The sequence below is a fragment of the Pan paniscus genome, chromosome 1, assembly GCF_029289425.2.
Source record: "Pan paniscus chromosome 1, NHGRI_mPanPan1-v2.0_pri, whole genome shotgun sequence".
NCBI classification, from domain to species: Eukaryota; Metazoa; Chordata; class Mammalia; order Primates; family Hominidae; genus Pan; species Pan paniscus.
This window is the reverse complement of record NC_073249.2, coordinates 123,493,977-123,513,578: the sequence shown is the minus strand read 5'-3', so window position 1 is coordinate 123,513,578 and position 19,602 is coordinate 123,493,977. Positions and strand designations below refer to the sequence as shown.

Genomic DNA, 19,602 nt, shown 5'->3' with positions numbered 1-19,602 from the left:
GGAGTCAAGGTGTTTCCAAAGGGTGTTCGAATTCCAACTGTCAGTCATCTTGGAAGGGAGGAGATTCATGATGGAAAGTAAGGATTTGGAATTGAGACTTGAACATCTAGGAAAATAAACTTTCTCAAAAGCATTCCTTTTTAAATAAGAAGCGAATTCTATAAGCAGAAACTAAAGAGAGAAAGGGCCAATAGGGTACCCATATAACACCAAAGAGGACTTAACTATAAACTCTGGGAGTATTCATCTCTAGTTTCAAGCTTTCTTCTTAAAAATGTATTGAAACTTTCTTCTATTATTCCCCGTCTTTAATACATAATTGTTAAAGGCTGAGGTAACGGAGAGAGAAAATTAAGGAATGAACCTACATCCATATTTGAAACACGATTGCCACACCCATCAAAAAGTGGTAGAGGAGGGGAATGTAAAGCAAGAAAAGTAGGGAACTAAGATGGTAATCAGCAACCCATACAAATTTGTAGGACATACAAGCATTTGGGGGTAACTTGGTGACATTTGAAGTGAAGACCATTTTGCAGACTAAGCCTTCTGAAATCATACAGAAGAGAAATTTAGATTACTTCTGAAGAAGTATAAACCCATAGGTAGATACAACAATATAATGTCACAGGAGGTACAGATACGTAGATGCACAGTGTTAGGCAGTGTCAGAATCCTACAAAACATGATTTGCAGAACAATGTATAATCACACAAAAAAGTTAACTAAACATTGCTAACCATTACAAACCAATATGAATGGTAATACTGAGTTCAATTTTTATAAATACATATTAATAATACAGGAAGAGAAAGGAGTAGAAGGAATTATACTAAGTTGTTAGAAGATTGTCAATAGTTGTTAGGGTTACATTTTTTTCTTTTGTGAATCAGTATAGTTTCAACAATAACTACATATTATCTTTTGATAACAGTAATGTATAATTTCAACAAAGTTATAATCATTATTTAAAAAGTGAGACAGTGACAAAATCTCAGAGATTTGTAGGATAGTATATAGTTGAAAAATGTACTTGGATAATGCCTTCTCATTATATTAGATTATGTCATTAATATCCTCTCAAGTTGGATATAAAATAAATTTATGAGTCAGATTTGAAAGGGAAGTTGGAAATGGGGTAGGAAAAATAAAGAGGAAGTAGAAGTCAATGCAAGTCTCATACAAGTCTTCCGTAATACAGGAAATCACTGTCAATGAATGTTTACTTTTACATTGAATCAATTAACCTGAGAGAGACTATCAGTATGTTTGAATCCTTACGTTGCTAATGGTAGCATCTCAGCTATGTTTGGGTTGACTTGGAAAAAAATCAATGCCAGAATAAATTAATATTCATTTTAAGACATTCTTAAAAAGTAGAATAAAGTAACAGATAATCACTTAAAATTTTTTACTTTAAGTTCTGGGATACATGTGCAGAATGTGCAGGTTTGTTAACTAGGTATATACGTGCCATGGTGGTTTGCTGTACCTATCAACCCGTCATCTAGGTTTTAAACCCCACATGCATTAGGTATTTGTCCTAATGCTCTTCCTCCCTTGCCTCCCACCCCTCGACAGGCCCCAGTGTGTGATGTTCCCCTCCCTGTGTCCATGTGTTCTCATTGTTCAACTCCCACTTATGAGTGAGAACATGCAGTGTTTGGTTTTCTATACCTGTGTTAGTTTGCTGAGAATGATGGTTTTCAGCTTCAATCATGTTCCCACAAAGGACATGAACTCATTATTTTTTATGGCTGCATAGTATCCCATGGTGTATATGTGCCACATTTTCTTTATCCAGTCTATCATTGATGGGCATTTGGGTTGGTTCCAAGTCTTCGCTATTGTAAATAGTGCTGCAATAAGCATACATGTACATGTGTCCTTATAGTAGAATGATTTATAATCCTTTGGTTATATACCCAGCAATGGGATTGCTAGGTCAAATGGTATTTCTGGTTCTATATCCTTGAGGAATTGCCACACTGTCTTAATGATTGAACTAGTTTACACTCCCAACAGTGTAAACGTGTTCCTATTTCTCCACATCGTCGCCAGCATCTGTTGTTTCCTGACTTTTTAATGATCACCATTCTAACTGGTGTGAGATGGTATCTCACTGTAGTTTTGATTTGCATTTCTCTAATGACCAGTGATGATGAGTTTCTTTTCATAGTTTCTTGGCCACATAAATGTCTTCTTTTGAGAAGTGTCTGTTCATATCATTCACCCACTTTTTGATGGGGTTGTTTTTTTTTTTTTCTTGTAAATTTAAGTTCCTTGTAGATTCTAGATATTAGACTTTTGTTAGGTGGATAGATCGCGAAATTTTCTTCCCATTCTGTAGGTTGCCTGTTCACTCTGATTATAGTTTCTTTTGTTGTGCAGAAGCTCATTAGTGTAATTAGATCCTATTTGTCAATTTTAGCTTTTGTTGCCATTGCTTTTGGTGTTTTAGTCATGAAGTCTTTGCCCATGCCTATGTCCTGAATGGTATAGCCTAGGTTTTCCTTTAGGGCTTTTATGCTTTCAGGTTTTACCTTTAAGTCTTTAATCCAACTTGAGTTAATTTTTGTATAAGATGTAAAGAAGGGGTCCAGTTTCTGTTTTCTGCATATGGCTAGCCAGTTTTCCCAGCACCATTTATTAAACAGGGAATCCTTTCTCCATTGCTTGTTTTTGTCAGGTTTGCTGAAGATCAGATGGTTGTAGATGTGTGGTGTTATTTCTGAAGCCTCTGTTCTGTTCCATTGGTGTATATATCTATTTTGGTACCAGTACCATGCTGTTTTGGTAACTGTGGCCTTGTAACATAGTTTGAAGTCAGGTAGCATGATGCCTACAGCTTTGTAGCACAGGGATCAATGCAATAAGAATAGCTAACTATTCTAAAAATATATGCACCCAATACAAGAGTACCCAGATTCATAAAATAAGTTCTTAGAGACCTACAAAGAGACTTAGACTCCCGCACAATAATAGTGGGAGAGTTTAACATTCCACTGTCAATATTAGGCAGATCAAGACAGAATATTGACAAGGATATTCAGGGCTGAACTCAGCTCTGGACCAATGGGCCTAATAGGCATCTACAGAGTTCTCCATCCCAGATCAACAGAATATACATTCTTCTCAGCACAACATAGCACTTATTCTAAAATTGACCTATAATTGAAAGTAAAACACTCCTCAGCAAATGCAAAATAATAGGAATCATAACAGTCTCTCAGACCACAGTGCAATCAAATTAGAACTCAGGATTAAGAAATTCACTCAAAATCGCACAACTACATGGAAAGTGAACAACCTGCTCCTGAATGACTACTGGGTAAATAACAAAATGAAGGCAAAAATAAAGAAGTTCTTTGAAACCAATGAGAACAAAGAGACAACATACCAGAATCTCTGGGACACAGCTAAAACAGCGTTAAGAGGGAAATTTATAGCACTAAATGCCCACATCAGAAAATGGGAAGGATCTAAAATCAATGCCCTAACATCACAATTAAAGGAACTAGAGAAGCAAGAGCAAACAAATACAAAAGCTAGAAGAAAACAAGTAATAACTAAGATCAGAGCAGAACTGAAGGAGATAGAGACACAAAAACCCTTCAAAAAAATCATTGAATCCAGGAGTTGGTTTCTTGAAAAGATTAACAAAATAGACCGCTAGCAAGACTAATAAAGAAGAAAAGACAGAAGAATAAAATAGACACAATAAAAAATGATAAAGGAGATACCACCACTGATCCCACAGAAATACAAACTACAATCAGAGAATACCATAAACACCTCTACGCAAATAAAACTAGAAAGTCTAGAAGAAATGGATAAATTCCTGGACACATATACCCTCCCAAGACTAAACCAGGAAGAAGTCAAATCCCTGAATAGACCAATAACAGCTTCTGAAATTGATGCAGTAACGAATAGCCTACCAACCAAAAAATCCCAGGACCAGACAGATTCACAGTCAAATTCTACCAGAGGTACAAAGAGGAGCTGGTACCATTCCTTCTGAAACGATTCCAAACAATAGTAAAAGAGGGACTCCTCCCTAACCCATTTTATGAGGCCAGCATCATCCTGATATCAAAACCTGACAGCGACACAACAAAAAAAGAAAATTTCAGGACAATATTCATGATGAACATGGATGCGAAAATCCTCAATAAAATACTGGCAGACCGAATCCAGTAGCACATCAAAAACTTATCCACCACGATCAAGTTGGCTTCATCCCTGGGATTGAAGCCTGGTTCAACATATGCAAATCAATAAACGTAATCCATCACATAAACAGAACCAATGACAAAAAACACATGATTATCTCAATAGATGCAGAAAAGGCCTTTGATAAAAGTCAACACTGTATCATGCTAAAAACTCTCAATAAACCAGGTATTGATGGAACATATCTCAAAATAGTAAGAGCTATTTATGACAAACCCATAGCCAATATCATACTGAATGAACAAAAGCCGGAATCATTCGCTTTGAAAACCGGCACAAGGCTAGGATGCCCTCTCTCACCACTCCTAATCAACATTGTATTGGAAGTTCTGTCCAGGGCAATCAGGAAACAGAAAGAAATAAAGAGTATTCAAATAGGAAGAGAGGAAGTCAAATTGTCTCTGTTTGCAGATGACAAAATTATATATTTAGAAAACCTCATTGTTGGCTGGGCACCGTAGCTCACGCCTGTAATCCCAGCACTTTGGGAGGCTTAGGTAGGTAGATCACGAGGTCAGGAGATCGAGACCATCCTGGCTAATATGGTGACACCCCGTCTCTACTAAAAACACAAAAAATTAGCCAGGCATGGTGGCACGTGCCTGTAGTCCCAGCTACTCAGGAGACTGAGGCAGGAAAATCGCTTGAACCTGGGAGGTGGAGGTTGCAGTGAGCCGAGATCATGCCACTGCACTCCAGCCTGGGCAACACAGCAAGATTCTGTCATAAAAAAAAAAAAAAAAAAAAAAAAAAAACTCAGCCTAAAACCTCCTTAAGCTGATAAGCAACTTCAGCAAAGTCTCAGGACACAAAATCAATGTGAAAAAATCACAAGCATTCCTATACACCAATAATAGACAAGCAGAGAGCCAAATCATGAGTGAACACCCATTCCTAATTACTACAAAGAGAATACAATACCTGGGAATACAACTTACAAGGGACATGAAGGACCTGTTCAAGGAGAAATACAAACCACTGCTCAAGGAAATAAGAGAGGACACAAACAAATGGAAAATAATTCCATGTTCCTGGATAGGAAGAGTCAATATAGTGAAAATGGCCATACTGCCCAAAGCAATTTATAGATTCAATGCTATTCCCATCAAGCTACCATTGACTTTCTTCACAGAATTAGAAAAAAAACCACTTAAATTTCATATGGAACCAAAAAAAAAGGGCCCGCACAGCCAAGTTAGTCACTTTTCATAATAAGAAGACATACTAAAGTATGAATGTTTATATTCTGCCCAAAATTCTTATGTTGAAATCTTACCTCCCAAGGTGATAGATAATATTGGGAGATGTGGCCTTTGGGGTGGTGATTAAGTCATGAGTGGATTAATGGTCTTATGAAAGAGGCCCTAGAGAGCTGCCTTGACCCTCCTACCATGTGATGACATAGTGAGAAGGCATCATCTTTGAATCAGGTAATGGTGGAACTCAGCAGACACTGAGTCTGCTCGTGCCTCAATCTTGGACTTCTAAGGCTCCAGAACTGTGAGAAATAAATTTCTGTTGTTTATAAGCTACTAGTTCATGGTATTTTGTTATACCAGTCCAAATGGACTAAGACAAGAGGGAAAGAGGGAAAAAGTATTTTAGCAGTTGTAAGAAAAGTAACCACATTTCTTTCTTTTAACCTATAATATGACGCATCAAGGCACAGAAAAAAAGGATATTAAAAAATAGTTAATTTTTAGGTCTATTTTATTCAGTAGCTAACTTTCTAAAAGAAAATAATGATTCTTTCTAAATATTGCTGTACTAAAAACAATCAGCACCATATTAAAGGTACTATTATTTATATTTGTTTACATGCCCACAATTTTAATGTATTTTGGTAAATTTAACTTGCCAAAGCATATATATACATTTAACCAATTCTAAGAAATTTATATTTATGAAGATAATTGTAATAATTCAATAAGATGATCATTTACAGATTGATTATCTAATTTGTAGGTTCCTTAACACTTTTTGTTCCTTTACACCAGGAGCCTTTTGATAATTTTGCTAAACATAGGTGAAGTTGGACAGGTACAATAGCATTGAGCCTAACAGTTTCTTTTTCCAAGATGGTACATTGAGAGTTTAAAATAATCAAAAGGGACATATACTTCACATTGATATAGGGTGGCTAGTAATCAGAAAAAAAGACAAAGATCTTGCTCAAAAAGGGTAGCTTATGTCTTAGACAAAATGAAAATATATTTGGAACCAGCAGGTAAAAGGTATGATTTTGAAAGACTTGGGAAACATCTGTTGATAAAGAATACATTAAGAGACCTTTTTAAACATTGCTTTTTAAATAGAAACGTGTGAATATACTAACAAAGGGTCAATGGCATGACAGTAATGCTAAAATGCATCACTATACAAAAGATGAGCTCCCCAGGAAGGTAGAGTACCTAATGAAATGAAAAAAAGAATAAAATATGGAAAATTATTATTGATAAGTAAATGTTTATCATCCTACCAGTCTACAAAAACACATACATGACATTTTCCCCTATTTAGGGGAACATTTTGCCTTGGCTGGGACAAACTTGCCATCTAGTGACAATGACTGGTAACTACAGAATATGAAAATAGGCCCAGTGCACCCAAACATACATGCATGCATGATCTCAAAACTGAAACCAGCTTTTAATAAAAAAGTTCAAAGAATATTTATAGAGTACACATTACAAACTGTGGCTTGAAGATAAAGTGATGGATAAAAATTAATATGGCTCCCAAAAGTTGAACGAAGAAGACAGATATTATTCAAATAATCACCAATTAAATGTTAAAATAACAAATATAACAACTTCTATAGCACTCTGTGCCACATTAATTAATGTAATACTCATAAGCCTATGAGATATACATATCATTATCTCTATTATATATTTGAACATTGAAAAAGACAGATTAAGTAACTTCTCCTAGGTCACATAACAGAGCAGGTATATAAATCTCAGATATTTTGCCTCTCAAATCTATGATTTAGCCACTTCTGAATATAAAACTAAAAGTGTAATAGTGTGGCAAACACAAGCAAGGTAAATACACGATTGGAAAACTTTCATTCATTCATTTATTCATCTGTTTATTCACTCATTCAACAACCACTTATTGCATACCTATAACGTGCCAGGTACTACTTTTGGCAGGTGAACAAAGTAGCAAACATGACAAAAACTCTTACCTCATAGAGCTTCTAACACACAAATGCACGTGCACACACACACACACATTAGTATATATTTCTGGGCTGTTATTTTACAAGAAATTAATAAGGCAAGGTTAAGTTATTAGTGTTGGTTAGGTGAGGAGAAATGCTATTTTCAGAGATGGCATGAAAGTCCTCTCTGAGGAAAGCACATCTGAATAAAAACTGAATAAACATGAGGGATATGAGCATCTGGAAGAGGAATGTTAGAGAGATAAAGGACATTTGAAAAGATTCGTTTTTTTATTTTATACCCCCACTCCCACTGCTGCAAGAATGACTAATGGGGGGTGCTCATGAAGCAGAGAAGTAGGACATAAGACGATAGAAGTACCAAGAAGGGCTTTATATGACAAGAGAAAGACTGTAGGTCTTATTCCAACTGTGATGGGAAGCCAATAAAAGGTTGCAAACAGGAAAGTAATCTGATGTAATTTATGTTTTTAAAAATCACATGAGTTAGTGTGAGGAAAATAGACTGTAGAGTGCCTAGAATAGAAGCAAGGAAACTAATCAAGAGGCTATTGGAACATTCCAGGTAAGAGAAAATGATGAAGACATATGATGAAATCTAAAAGTCAACCAAATCACATTTTCCAATAATTATAATAAAAGGGAAATTATATGTGTCATAACAAGCCAAAGAGTTTTCTGAAAATCAAATGAAAGGTCACATTTAGATGAGAATCAAGAAAATCATTAGGGGTGTGGCCTATGCAGCATATTTGAGTATAGAAAGACAAAAATATGTGGGTGTCTTTAAGAAAGTATAGTTTAGCTTCCACGTAGCATAAGGTGAATGTAAGGGTGAAACATAAAGAGTCAACTAAATGGAGGGACTTAAAGGATTCCGGAGATAAAAATTAGGCTCTGCTTTATTTTATTTCTTTTCTCTACTTTCTTAAGCAGCTTTCAGCCCTATAACAATTCAGTTACATGCTGGTTTTCATCTACTGTGATATATGTCTTTTTAATACCTTTGAGAGTGTTGGGCACAGAAAATGTTATTCAGGCATGACTAATAAATCTGCTCAAAGACCACCAGACTATGACACATCTATGGTCTGACAAAGGTAAGTTTATCATTTTGCAGCAGTAAAAAAAGACTACACAATTGATGGGGCATTTTGCCAAAACAGATGAAGGAAGAGCCAGCATTCTGATTCATTTAAGAGTAAGGTAGGGTTTAAATTAAATTTAAATGAACAGTTCTTTGATAGGCTGAAAGAATAGCCTGGCTGTATTAGCAGAAAGCCTGGACTAAGAAGTGGGTATAGGGTTCTGTTTCCTTGAAAACTACAAAGTTAAGATGACTGTGGAATCTTGTATCTGAAAAACATTATCTGAAGCTTTGCACCTGGGTGGAAAATTGAGGCTGCTTCTCTGTGTCAAAGTACCCACATAGCTTAGCTCTTCAGGCAATAGTGGGGTGTTCCTGTCTCACTAACATAGTTTCAAAAAGCAAAATTTCTGACACTTTGTCATTTTTACAGAACAAAGTTTTTCAATGCTGTCACTGCAGTTAATTGACAAAAGAAATCATTTTGTACTTTTACACCACTATAGCTTTTAATATATTTTATTAAAGTTTAATTTTAATACCTTGGTTTTGATATGAGTCAGGAGTATCCCTCTCTTGTGGCTGAATAAGGGGGAGATCAGAGGTACTTAGAGAGTTAAGTGAGGGAGAAATTGTCATTTATTCAGGCCACTTGTAAGTTAGTCCTAAGAAGTTTGAGATTTCCTGGAAAATAATTGACATCTAGACCAGCAAATCACTGTAGGTGGTAGCTGGACTCTATGTGTATAGGGCCATACCCAAGAGGTTTATCTGTTGGGGTGAATGACTCAAAGGGGTTAGAGGCAGGAACTGAAGAAGAATCATAAGAGGTCAACCAGCAAGTATATTACTGATATCATGAGACTATATGGCATAAATGCTGCAGGGCCCTCAAAAGGACAACTAAGGTGACCCATATATTTGGTTGCCTGCCTTGATAGGACATCAACAGCAAAGAGAGAACTACTTTTCCCAGTGGATTCTAAAGCAGAAAGAAAAAGAGATGAAGAAAATGAAAGAAAAGACTACGTCACCTTCCCCACCATAGGTTCCCTGAGCTTAGAGAAGGGTGTATACTTAGAAGTGAGATTAGTATTAAAAACTGAACTGAAAGTGAATCTTAATTATAAATAATAGATTGTTTTTAAAATCAAAATAAATAGGAATGCTAAGGGTGATTACAGAGAAGGGAGATCCAATAAAGCATGTTGAAATTGTAAAATAGTTTGTTTTGTTTTCTGATTTTCTTTTGGTAGCCCCATTAGGTCCAGCTAATTCAACCTTTCAGCATCTGTATATAGATGCTTTTATTTCTATAAGATAGATTTGAAAAGCAGAACTACCGGATCAAAAAGTATGGTAACATTTATCCAAATAAATATGAAGATTTACTTTTCTAAATGCCTGTGACAAACATTTGCCCTCATGCACACACCTACATTAAATTTTATAGCTATGTATAATGTTTTCCAGTTTGAGAACTGAGAATTGGTATATTCTTGTGGGGTCTAATTGGCATTCCCATTACCAATAGTAAGGTTAAACACCTTTCCATATGTTAATGGGCCATTCAGGTTTCCTTTTTGTAAAATCACCTGTTTATGTTATTTAAACACATTTTTCTATTAATTTGTCTTTCTTTTTCCAATTTTTTGGTACCAGCTGTATTTTCTGATGTTTTTACGTAAGAGAAGATAATCTAGCATTGTCACATTACAGAAAAACAACTACTTATGACAGTACCATTTATCAGGTGAAACATTTTCTCTAGGCATCTTCTGAAATGTTTAGTACATTTTAATTTTTTGATTGACTAATGTATTAGTCTGTTTTCATGCTGCTGATAAAGACATACCTGATACTGGGAAGAAAAAGAGGTTTAATGGACTTACAGTTCCACATAGCTGGGGAGGCTCCACAATCATAGTGGAAAGCAAGGAGCAGGTCACATCTTACATGAATGGCAGTAGCCAAAGCGAGAGTGCTAGTGCAGGGAAACTTTTTTTAAAACCATCAGATCTCATGAGACTTATTCACTATCACAAGAACAGCATGGGAAAGACTCGCCTCCATGATTCCTTTACCTCCCACCGGGTTCCTCTCACAAAATGTGGGAATTGTGGGAGTTACAATTCAAGATGAGATTTGGGTGAGGACACAGACAAACCATATCAACTAATAAATACTTAAATGTATAGGTTTATATTAAGAAAAATAGCCTTCCAGGTTGCATACATTAAAAAAAATGTGCCATCCAAATGGATTCCAAATTGTAAATGGAGTTAAGAAAGTATTTTAGAACAGGAATATTTTTCGGGTGCTATTTCCCTATCTTCTCTAGATTCCATCCCAGAACAGAAGACATAAGCAAGCTATACCCCATAAGAAAAGGCTAATTACCCCTGCAATAGCCAAAAGTTCACATAAATCCTGCCTCTGTTCATTTGTTATTTAAAGGCAGAGACTAAGTCTACAAATAACTATGTGTGAGATCCACACATAATCTAATCTATCAATAAATAACAAAAATAATATTGACATTTTAACTTTCTGATCATTTTGCATAGAAATCTTTAGACAGGTTTCCTAAAGTCATCATGCAAACCACTGAATATGTAATCCCTGGTTGTCAGCAGTGTTTTTTATTTTCTTGATAATAACATTAATTTATTCACTGATAAATGTTTTAAAACATATGTCAAATATTCACTAATATATATTTTAACATTCAATGATCATTAATCTATTTGTAAGGTACTATGTTAATGCTTGGAAGATATACAGACGAATATAGAAATTCCTGTCTTCAAGGAGCTTATTAGTAATCATGAAATTATGTACACAATTATTTATAATAAAATATATTTATGATAACTTTTATAACAGAGGTGAAAAGTTCTACAATAACGAATGGGATGAAGACATGAATTCTACCTTGGGAAAAAAGAAAAGACTTTGATGATGTTTGTTTTAAGTTACTAAGTAATTGGATGGCTTATTACACTGTGACAACCAAAACACTGAAAAATCTAGTGTTCAGGTTTTTTGTTGTTGTTGTTGTTATTGTTGTTTTTGTTTCTTTGCAGTATGGGAAGAGAATAGAGGAGGCAGAGATGGTGTTGACTGACAATGAAGAATTTAATGAGAAAGTCATATTTAAGCATCTGAAGAAAGTCAGGGAGCTAAGCATGCAGATATCTGTAGGAACAGCATCCCTGAAAGAGAGAATGGTAAAGGCAAAGGTCTTAGTTATGGGCCTGAAGTGTTCAAGCACAGCCAGAAGGTCAGTGTATTTATAGCAGAGGGAAAGAAGAGGGGAAGAATAGATGAAGTCATAAAAATAATATACTGGAGGAGTTAGATCATGTAAATTCTCACAGATCAAAATAACTTCAGCATTTACTCTAAGTGAGGGGGAAAGCTACTGCAGAGTTTTGAAGATTTAACAGAATCACTCTAGCTGCTGTGATAAAAATATATTGAAGAAGCAATATATTTTTAATCATGTTAAAATGGACTTTGCATGGTAAAAACTAGTCCTAAGCTATCAATACCTTTAAGAGAAAAAAGTTATTTACTACTTATGCAAAGTTTGGTGGGAGTGAAGTTATTCTGTAGGGGAGCTGTCATTGATGTGGTGAGTTGGTACTCTAGGCTATGTTTAGCTTGAGGTTCTATCACCTCAATATGTGGCCTACATGATCACTGTTTTCATACCCAATCTTCCATGCAATACTCTGGAATTGACACATGTTGCTTTCATTAACACCCCATCTACCAAAATGAATCACATAGTCCCAACTAACAACAGGAGAGTTGGGAAATGGAAAGGAATATACGAAATAATTGTTGAGTCTTACTGTGTCGTCCAGACAGAAAGGGCAAAAGTAGGAGACTAGCCATGAGGCTATGACAATATTCCAGATAGATCATGGCTGCTTGGACAAGGATGGTAGAAACAGTGGCAACAGTGAAAAATGGTCAAATTTTGAATATAATTTGAAGGTAAGATAAAGGGAATTTGCTGAATGTCAAGGCATGAGATATAAAAGATATAAAGGAGTCACAGGTAACTGAGATGGGAAAAACTGAAAGAAAAGTTTTGAATACTATCAAGAGCTCAGTTTTAGGCCTGTTAGTTTTGAGATGCTTATTACACAACATTGAGAAAATGTCAAGTAAGCAGTTCAATATATGGATTGGGAGTTTAGAGAAGAGGTTCAGGCTGAAGATATGATTTGGTAGTCATCAATGTGTGGTTCTTAAAGCCATAAAACTGAATGAGATGACTTGTCCAGTACAAGTAGGGCAAAATGAGAAAAGATTGAGCATGGGAAACTCCAGCCTTTGGAGGTCAAGGAGATGAAGAGCAATCAGCAAAAGAAACAAAGAGAGTGATCAGAATGATAGGAGAAAAACTTGGCAAGTTTGGTATTCAGCAAGCCAAATGAAGGGAGTTTGGTTTATTGGTTGTTTGTAGGGTGTTTTTTGTTTGACTGTTTTTAGAGCAGAGTAAACAACTGTGTTTGGTGAGCAATGCTTATAGATCAAGAAGGATAAGATCTAAGAAATTACCACTGGATTTAGCAATGTGTAGAGGTCCACTGATGACCTCGAGAAGGGCAATTTCAGAAAAACAATTGGGATACAAATCTGATTGGAATATTCTAAACAGAATATGGGAGAAGAAATTTGGAGACAACAAATATAAACCACCATTTCCAAGAGTTCTGCTATTAACAGAAAGAAATGGAATGGTAGCCAAAGAGGAAAGTGGAAAGAAGAGAGTTTTTAAACATTATTTTATTTGCTTTTGGCTTTTTTAAACAAAAGGGTAAATAATTGCATTTGTATACACTGATGAGAAAGGCTCAGTAAAGTACATGAGAAGGCAGGAGATTTACTTCCCAAGAGAGAGGTTAGCTTAACCAAGACTCACAGATACAGTTAGGATTAATAGGTATGGGAATCCTCTATAACTTGGTTCACTTTTTTTCCCCAAATGAGATTAAGAAGCAAGGTCACCATCTAAGAATGAAAGTGGGAAGGATTCAAGGTGACAGGAAATAGGAGAAAGCATGGAGTCAAAGATTTACTAGAGTAAGGCATGAGAGAAAGTGAGATCGAACAGTAGGAGAAGTGGTGTGTTTTGGAAACCAAGGGAAGATAGCATCTCAACAAAGAAGTGGTCAAGTATGCCAAGCATTGCTGAGAAGCTAAAATGAGAACTGAAAAGGCCTATTAGATTTAGTAACTGGGAGGTAACTAGTGACCCTAAGAAGAACTACCTTGTGGACTGATGGGATCAGAAGTCAGGAGCACACTTTGGAGTGAATGGGAGATGAAGAAATAAGAATAATTATGTCTCTCTCTTTAGAAGCTTGGCTATGAAGGGTGAGGGGAATGCTTTTGGCTAGAAGCCAGGACAAATATTGGGATCAACCCTTCTCCCTATTGTAGTTCTCCAAAGCATGCCAGAGATAGGACCCAGCAGTTTTCCTGTCTTCATGCAGAAAAATGGGGAGTTTGGGGGTAAAAGGGAAGATGTAATAGGGAAGTACAAGTAGCCATGTGGTCAAGTGAGGAAAACTAGGGACATAAACCAAAGGAAGCAAAAAAGGTAATTCTGTCTGAGAAGGCACTCAGTAACATGGAGGAACTGATGAAGATGAAAATTAACCCAAGAAAACCACCACATTAGCGGGGACCTCCATCAACACACAAAACCCCTGAGAATAAGAATGAGATAAAGAACCAACAATTGCTCAGTGAAGTCAGACACTCCCAAGCTCCACTACTTTTCCCGCCTCCCATTCCCCAACATAGAAAATCAAGACTGAAAATGAGTTAAATTCACAGTTCTCAAACTGTGCTAAGGTGCCCCAGGTACCCTTGCCACCTTATAGAGGTACTATAGGATATTTTAAATATTTGAGGGAAACATAGCAATACTCACTGTTTACCAGACACTACCTGAACTACCAGCTTGAGATGTTTCTCAATTTGAACATTAGATACTGTTTAATTCCTTTTAAGAATGTCATATCTTTGAAAAGCTGGGTTTTTGGCTGTTGCTCTCATATAAAACAAGTGCTTCTTGGAAAACCAGAGTGGAATAGGAAATAAGGTGGCATCAAGGGGTGCTAGAAAAAACTGCTGGGACAATAAAGGTACCAATAACTGAAAAAGTTTGGGAACTTCTGGGCTAGACAAAGAGGAGGGAATGAGAAAGGTACTTCTCAGATACGACCACACATACCTACACTCAGACACAGAAAAGATTAGAGTGTATTACATATTCCTGCAATCCTTTAGGTCAAGCCTGATATGAGGGGAGTGTAAGAAGAGACACCTTAATGGAGTTTGGACTTGACATCTCAAACCAACTGTACTGATAGCAACTGAAAGTGACTAGAAAATTATGACCTCTACCTGAGATATTGTCAAGGAAAGGATAAGGTAGATTTCATTGAGTACAACTAAAAGCAATTAAGTGGAGAGAAAATAAAATTCTGTCATGTAACTATTCCACTCAGTCATGATACCTGAATTACAGTAGATAATGACCATTAAACTCTGCCTGACAGCCCCTGTAGTAATTCCTAACCGTAGGAGGCAGTGGTAAATATAAAAGTGAATTCCTTCATGCATTCATTCATTGAATAGATATTTACAGAATGTGCACTATGTCTGGAACATTTTACTAAACATAAGAGTCACAGGGAGGATGTGACGGTCATTTTGCATGACACCTGTCACCAACTGATCCCAACAGTTGATTTGGCTCATCTGGCTAACTAGCTGGGTTCCCCTTCCTTCCTAACTGCCCCATATATGTCTCTTCCAAAGCTGCCCACTCAGCTGAGGAGGATGACTTACCCCCATAGAGGAGGATGATTTTTCTGTAAGGGCATACGTGTAGCAGTGCTCCCTTGCTAGAAGCTCCAAACAAGTCTTCAAAGAACACACACAAAAAAGCTGCTGAAGGATAGTGTTTAAAATAGCATGACCACTCCAATCGGTTTATAACACTACCCTATTTTTTCCAAAGCACTTATTATTCTCTGAAAAGAACTTTATTTACATATTTATTCTGTCTTGATTTTAGAAAGTAAGCATTGAGAGGGCAGGAATTGATTGTCTTCTTCTTCTTCCTTGCCTCAACTTCTCAACATCTGCATGTCCCATGACTCCATTCTGGGCACAATTCTATCTATACCCTTTGTCATTCTTCAGATATAAATACCATATAGGTTGATGCCATACCTAGTGGTGACCTTTCCCAAGAATGCCAAACACACACATTCAACTTCCTACTTGAAACAGGGATACTGAATAGATACCTTAAACTTAATATATGTTCCTCTATTCCCAATGTCCCACTACAGTTTCTAACCTAGCTATACTTGGTCAATCTTCTCACATTCAGTAAATGGCATCATCATCTACAGATGGATAATATCTAGCTTAAGCCAAAAATCCAGAATTTATCCTTGCTTACTATTCTTCATCTGCAAGTTCCTCTCAACTACTTCTAAAACATATCTCAATTCCAGTTCCTTCTCTACATGTCCACTTTCACCAAACTATTATGGCAGTGTTTTTCTCCAGACTTCTACAGTAGTCCAACTGGTCTTTCTGCTTCTGTTTTTTGCGTTGCAACCGGAGAAATTTTCATACCTAAACTTTGATTCTCTCCCCTCAACACACACCTACTTAAAGAATTTGTCAGTTTCTAAATGTTCTTCAAATAAAAAGGGCTCCTAACAAATCTACAGCGTCTACGTGGTCTGGCTCTACCTATCTGATATTTTGGTGGGTGTGTGGGGAAGGTTCTTCTCATGTTTGTCTTCTAGTTTTCATTAATATCTGTCTCTCTCCTTTTCCCCAACCAATGCGGGATGACAGCAGATTGCTGGTATACTGCTTACTGCTGTATCTCTAACATTTATTTAAGTGGCACAAAGAACTGTAAGAGGAACTCTGGTTCTCCAGACTGTAGCAGCTACATCTAGCATAAAACCTCTCTTTAGAATCCTCAAGGCCCTCTCTGTATGGGGTGAGGGGTACATTCCTGACCCTCCGGGGATGATCCCTGCCTCACTCCACTCAGAATCTAGGCAGAACAGTGGATTAGAATGTAGACCCCAAGTCAGAACACCAAGGGTCAAAACTTAGTTCTTCTACTTTCTAGCTGTGTGATTTAACCTCTTTGTACATCAGTGTCCTCAGCTGTAAAATAGGGAGAAAAGTACCTACACCTACACACACACACACATACACACACACACACACGCGCGCAATAATTTATTTATTAGGTTACCTCTCCCTAGAGGCTGCCATTTCTGCGAAATGAACCCTGGCAGGGGCCTATCCGTCTGCTAAATGCCTACTGATTCAAGAAAAAAGTCTGAACTCTAAACGTTTTGCCCCTTAAACTGAGTTCTCCTCCCTACAATGGTGTCTAATGAGTTGACAGAAGAACTGGCTAGCTTTATATTTTACCATCTAAACACTGTAAGAACATACCCGGTATTTCCACACCCAAGTTCTCCTCCTTGCTATTCAGGCCAATTCACTTTCCCAAGGCCAGGGATTAAAAGCCGCGCGGGCAGCTCCAGATAGCGCTCGCCGCCGTGCGCCCCGCCCCGCCGTGCGCCCCGCCCCGCCCTGTGACGGTCCCAGCCCGCACATGCGCAGTCGTGAGTCCTCGTGTCCTTGAGCGTCCACCTTCTTTCCCTCAAGTGGCTGGGGTTCTTGTTTCCTTCTTTGATTGACAACTTGTGTTAACCCTCGCACATCTCTGGGCCAATTTTTGCTTGTAAGTCTTTCCGGAGACCCCTGGAATTTAAATCATTAGCACCGCGCCCTTCCCCGAAGAAAGAGTCTTCGAAGGGTTGCCGCTTTTCGGTGGCGCAGTTCTCGCGAGAAGGTGACTTTCTTTCTCGGTATTTCCTGGTTTCCAGAATCCTTAGCGCGAGGCGGAAAAAATATTTCTCCCAGCTTGTGTTGATGCCGCGATTTTGACTGAGACTTCTTCCTACGATTTCTGTTTTTGCTTCTCCAAGGAAAATGGCAGCTCCCGAGCAGCCGCTTGCGATATCAAGGGGATGCACGAGCTCCTCCTCGCTTTCCCCGCCTCGGGGCGACCGAACCCTTCTGGTCAGGCACCTGCCGGCTGAGCTTACTGCTGAGGAGAAAGAGGACTTGCTGAAGTACTTCGGGGCTCAGTCTGTGCGGGTCCTGTCAGATAAGGGGCGACTGGTAAGGGCGCGCCCCTCCGGAGTCTCCCGGGAAGGCATTTGGGAAGTGACCGGGGAGGGGGAGCGCTGACAAGAGTAAAATGGAAACGAGTGGGGAAGATGGACTTGTGTGATGAGAGCTCCCCCATCCTACCTCTTTTTTATCAAAATATCTGCTCTGCGAAGTGGAGTTTTAATCGGCTCGAGTCTGGATTAGTCATAGCACTGCAGAAAAGGGCAAGTGAGAACGACAAAGCAGAAGAATGGAAATTAGCTTAGTTATATTGAGTTTTCGGATCCATCCTGAGAGCCTCACAACTTTTTTGAATTTGGGGTTATTTCTCCTGGACTCAAGAGTATTCTTACAAATGTGCATCAAGGGATTTTTTTAAAGTCCTACTTCATTTATAAGCCAATGTTAAATCGTTCATTAAAATAGAGGAGAAGCTACATTGGTGACTTGCGTAAATTAAATGCAGAATTTCAACTAGAAAAAGAGGCTTTTCATAAAAATTTCCCGATGGCATCTTTTAGGGAACAATTTTTTAGGGCTGTTAAGAGTACCTGTGTAGGAATTTACACAATTACTTTGTTTTGCTTTATATCCAAAGATGTTTTAGATTTCTCTTCATTAAAATAGGAATAGCGATGGTGCAAGACTCAGTGGTTTTAAAGTTTCCCTAGGTGATTTTAATGTTAATGTGCAGCCCAAGTTGAGAGTTACTGAATTAGAAGAAAGACCAATTTTGATCAGTTTAAATGTCACTTATGCCCGCAAATTAAAAAAAAAAATTATATATGGCTCAATTTAAGTACATCAGGTCATCGTGTATCAGATTAGACAAAATTAGAATGTGCGATATAATTATTAAAGTAATTTTTAATAAGCATTGACCAGAGCTCTTCCTTAGCATAGTGATTCTTTTACTGTTGATTTGTGTTTCTTTTCTGATGGTTTTTAAAATCCGTATAATCTATGTTTAAAAATAGACTTCTCCCATTGAACATTATTACAAAGATAAAGCACAAAGGAAATATGCACCTTGAAGAATGATTTCTCTGTTGATGAATGTTTTTAAACTACGCATTGTTATGTATAGAGGAAAGTTTAAAATCTTTAGATCTGCATAAATGAAGGAAATAAATTTTTAGTTAGTTAAAAGTGACCCTCTGTGTAGAACAGGTCTTTAAACTTTTGGTCTTTTGAACTATTTGCATGTGTAAAACGTGTGTCTTTATATGATAGAGGTTGCATAGCTTTCATCTCAAGTCTGACTCAAAAAGTATTGAAAACCACTGGACTGAAATTAGTAATCAGTTAAATGGTCTTGAGTTTTCATCCTTTCCCGTGATTTTATTAACATGTCACATTACTCCACTGGTAAAATGTCAGATTTCTTTGTGAGAAACTGAAATTATATTGGTAGTAATTTGTACCTTAACTCTGTTTCAGAAACATACAGCTTTTGCCACATTCCCTAATGAAAAAGCAGCTATAAAGGTATGACTTTTTCTTGACGATTAAAGTTGTCAACAGGATCCTCTTATACAATCTTGGTTCAGATAATGTTTAACTGTGGTTTTTAAGAAGCAAAAGCGTTTGTATTCCAACAGTTTCCCCAACAGACTACATTTGATTTGTCAGTTGGCAGATCTTGCCCAGTCCTTTAGTAGATTATCTATAAAGAAAAACTAACTGCATATGTAATTAAAATAACAATTTCTAAATGATTTAGATTGATAAATATCTCTGTGACTGTTACAAGGTAAGATGTTTCAGGTGTTAAAAGGAGAATATACATTTCTTTATAATGCCAGGGAATCATTCACAGGAGGTGATCTTTTAG

General features: G+C 37.1%; 1 protein-coding gene and 1 non-coding gene across 22 annotated transcripts in view; one reads left to right on the top strand and one right to left on the bottom strand.

The window, feature by feature from the left end:
• LOC103784425 (uncharacterized) overlaps positions 1 to 17,162 on the bottom strand; it is a 294,503-nt gene extending 277,341 nt beyond the window's left edge. Inside the window, exon 1 of one of the 2 annotated variants that reach the window (XR_004665026.3) lies at positions 17,043 to 17,162. This is a non-coding gene — a transcript (uncharacterized LOC103784425). The remainder of the gene's footprint in view (positions 1 to 17,042) is intronic. The other variant, XR_008626072.2, reaches the window with a different exon arrangement.
• A 34-nt stretch (positions 17,163 to 17,196) lies between these two features.
• RNPC3 (RNA binding region (RNP1, RRM) containing 3) overlaps positions 17,197 to 19,602 on the top strand; it is a 46,121-nt gene continuing 43,715 nt past the window's right edge. For 4 of the 20 annotated variants that reach the window (XM_055115432.2, XM_034932233.3, XM_063599593.1 and 1 more), the window contains exons 1-2: positions 17,202 to 17,777; positions 19,209 to 19,256. In XM_055115432.2, the coding sequence (XP_054971407.1) occupies positions 17,586 to 17,777; positions 19,209 to 19,256 (240 nt within the window). In that variant the 5' untranslated portion in view covers positions 17,202 to 17,585. Of the gene's footprint in view, positions 17,778 to 19,208; positions 19,257 to 19,602 lie in introns of all 20 variants that reach the window. The other 16 variants (XM_063599596.1, XM_063599572.1, XM_055115445.2 and 13 more) reach the window with 8 other exon arrangements.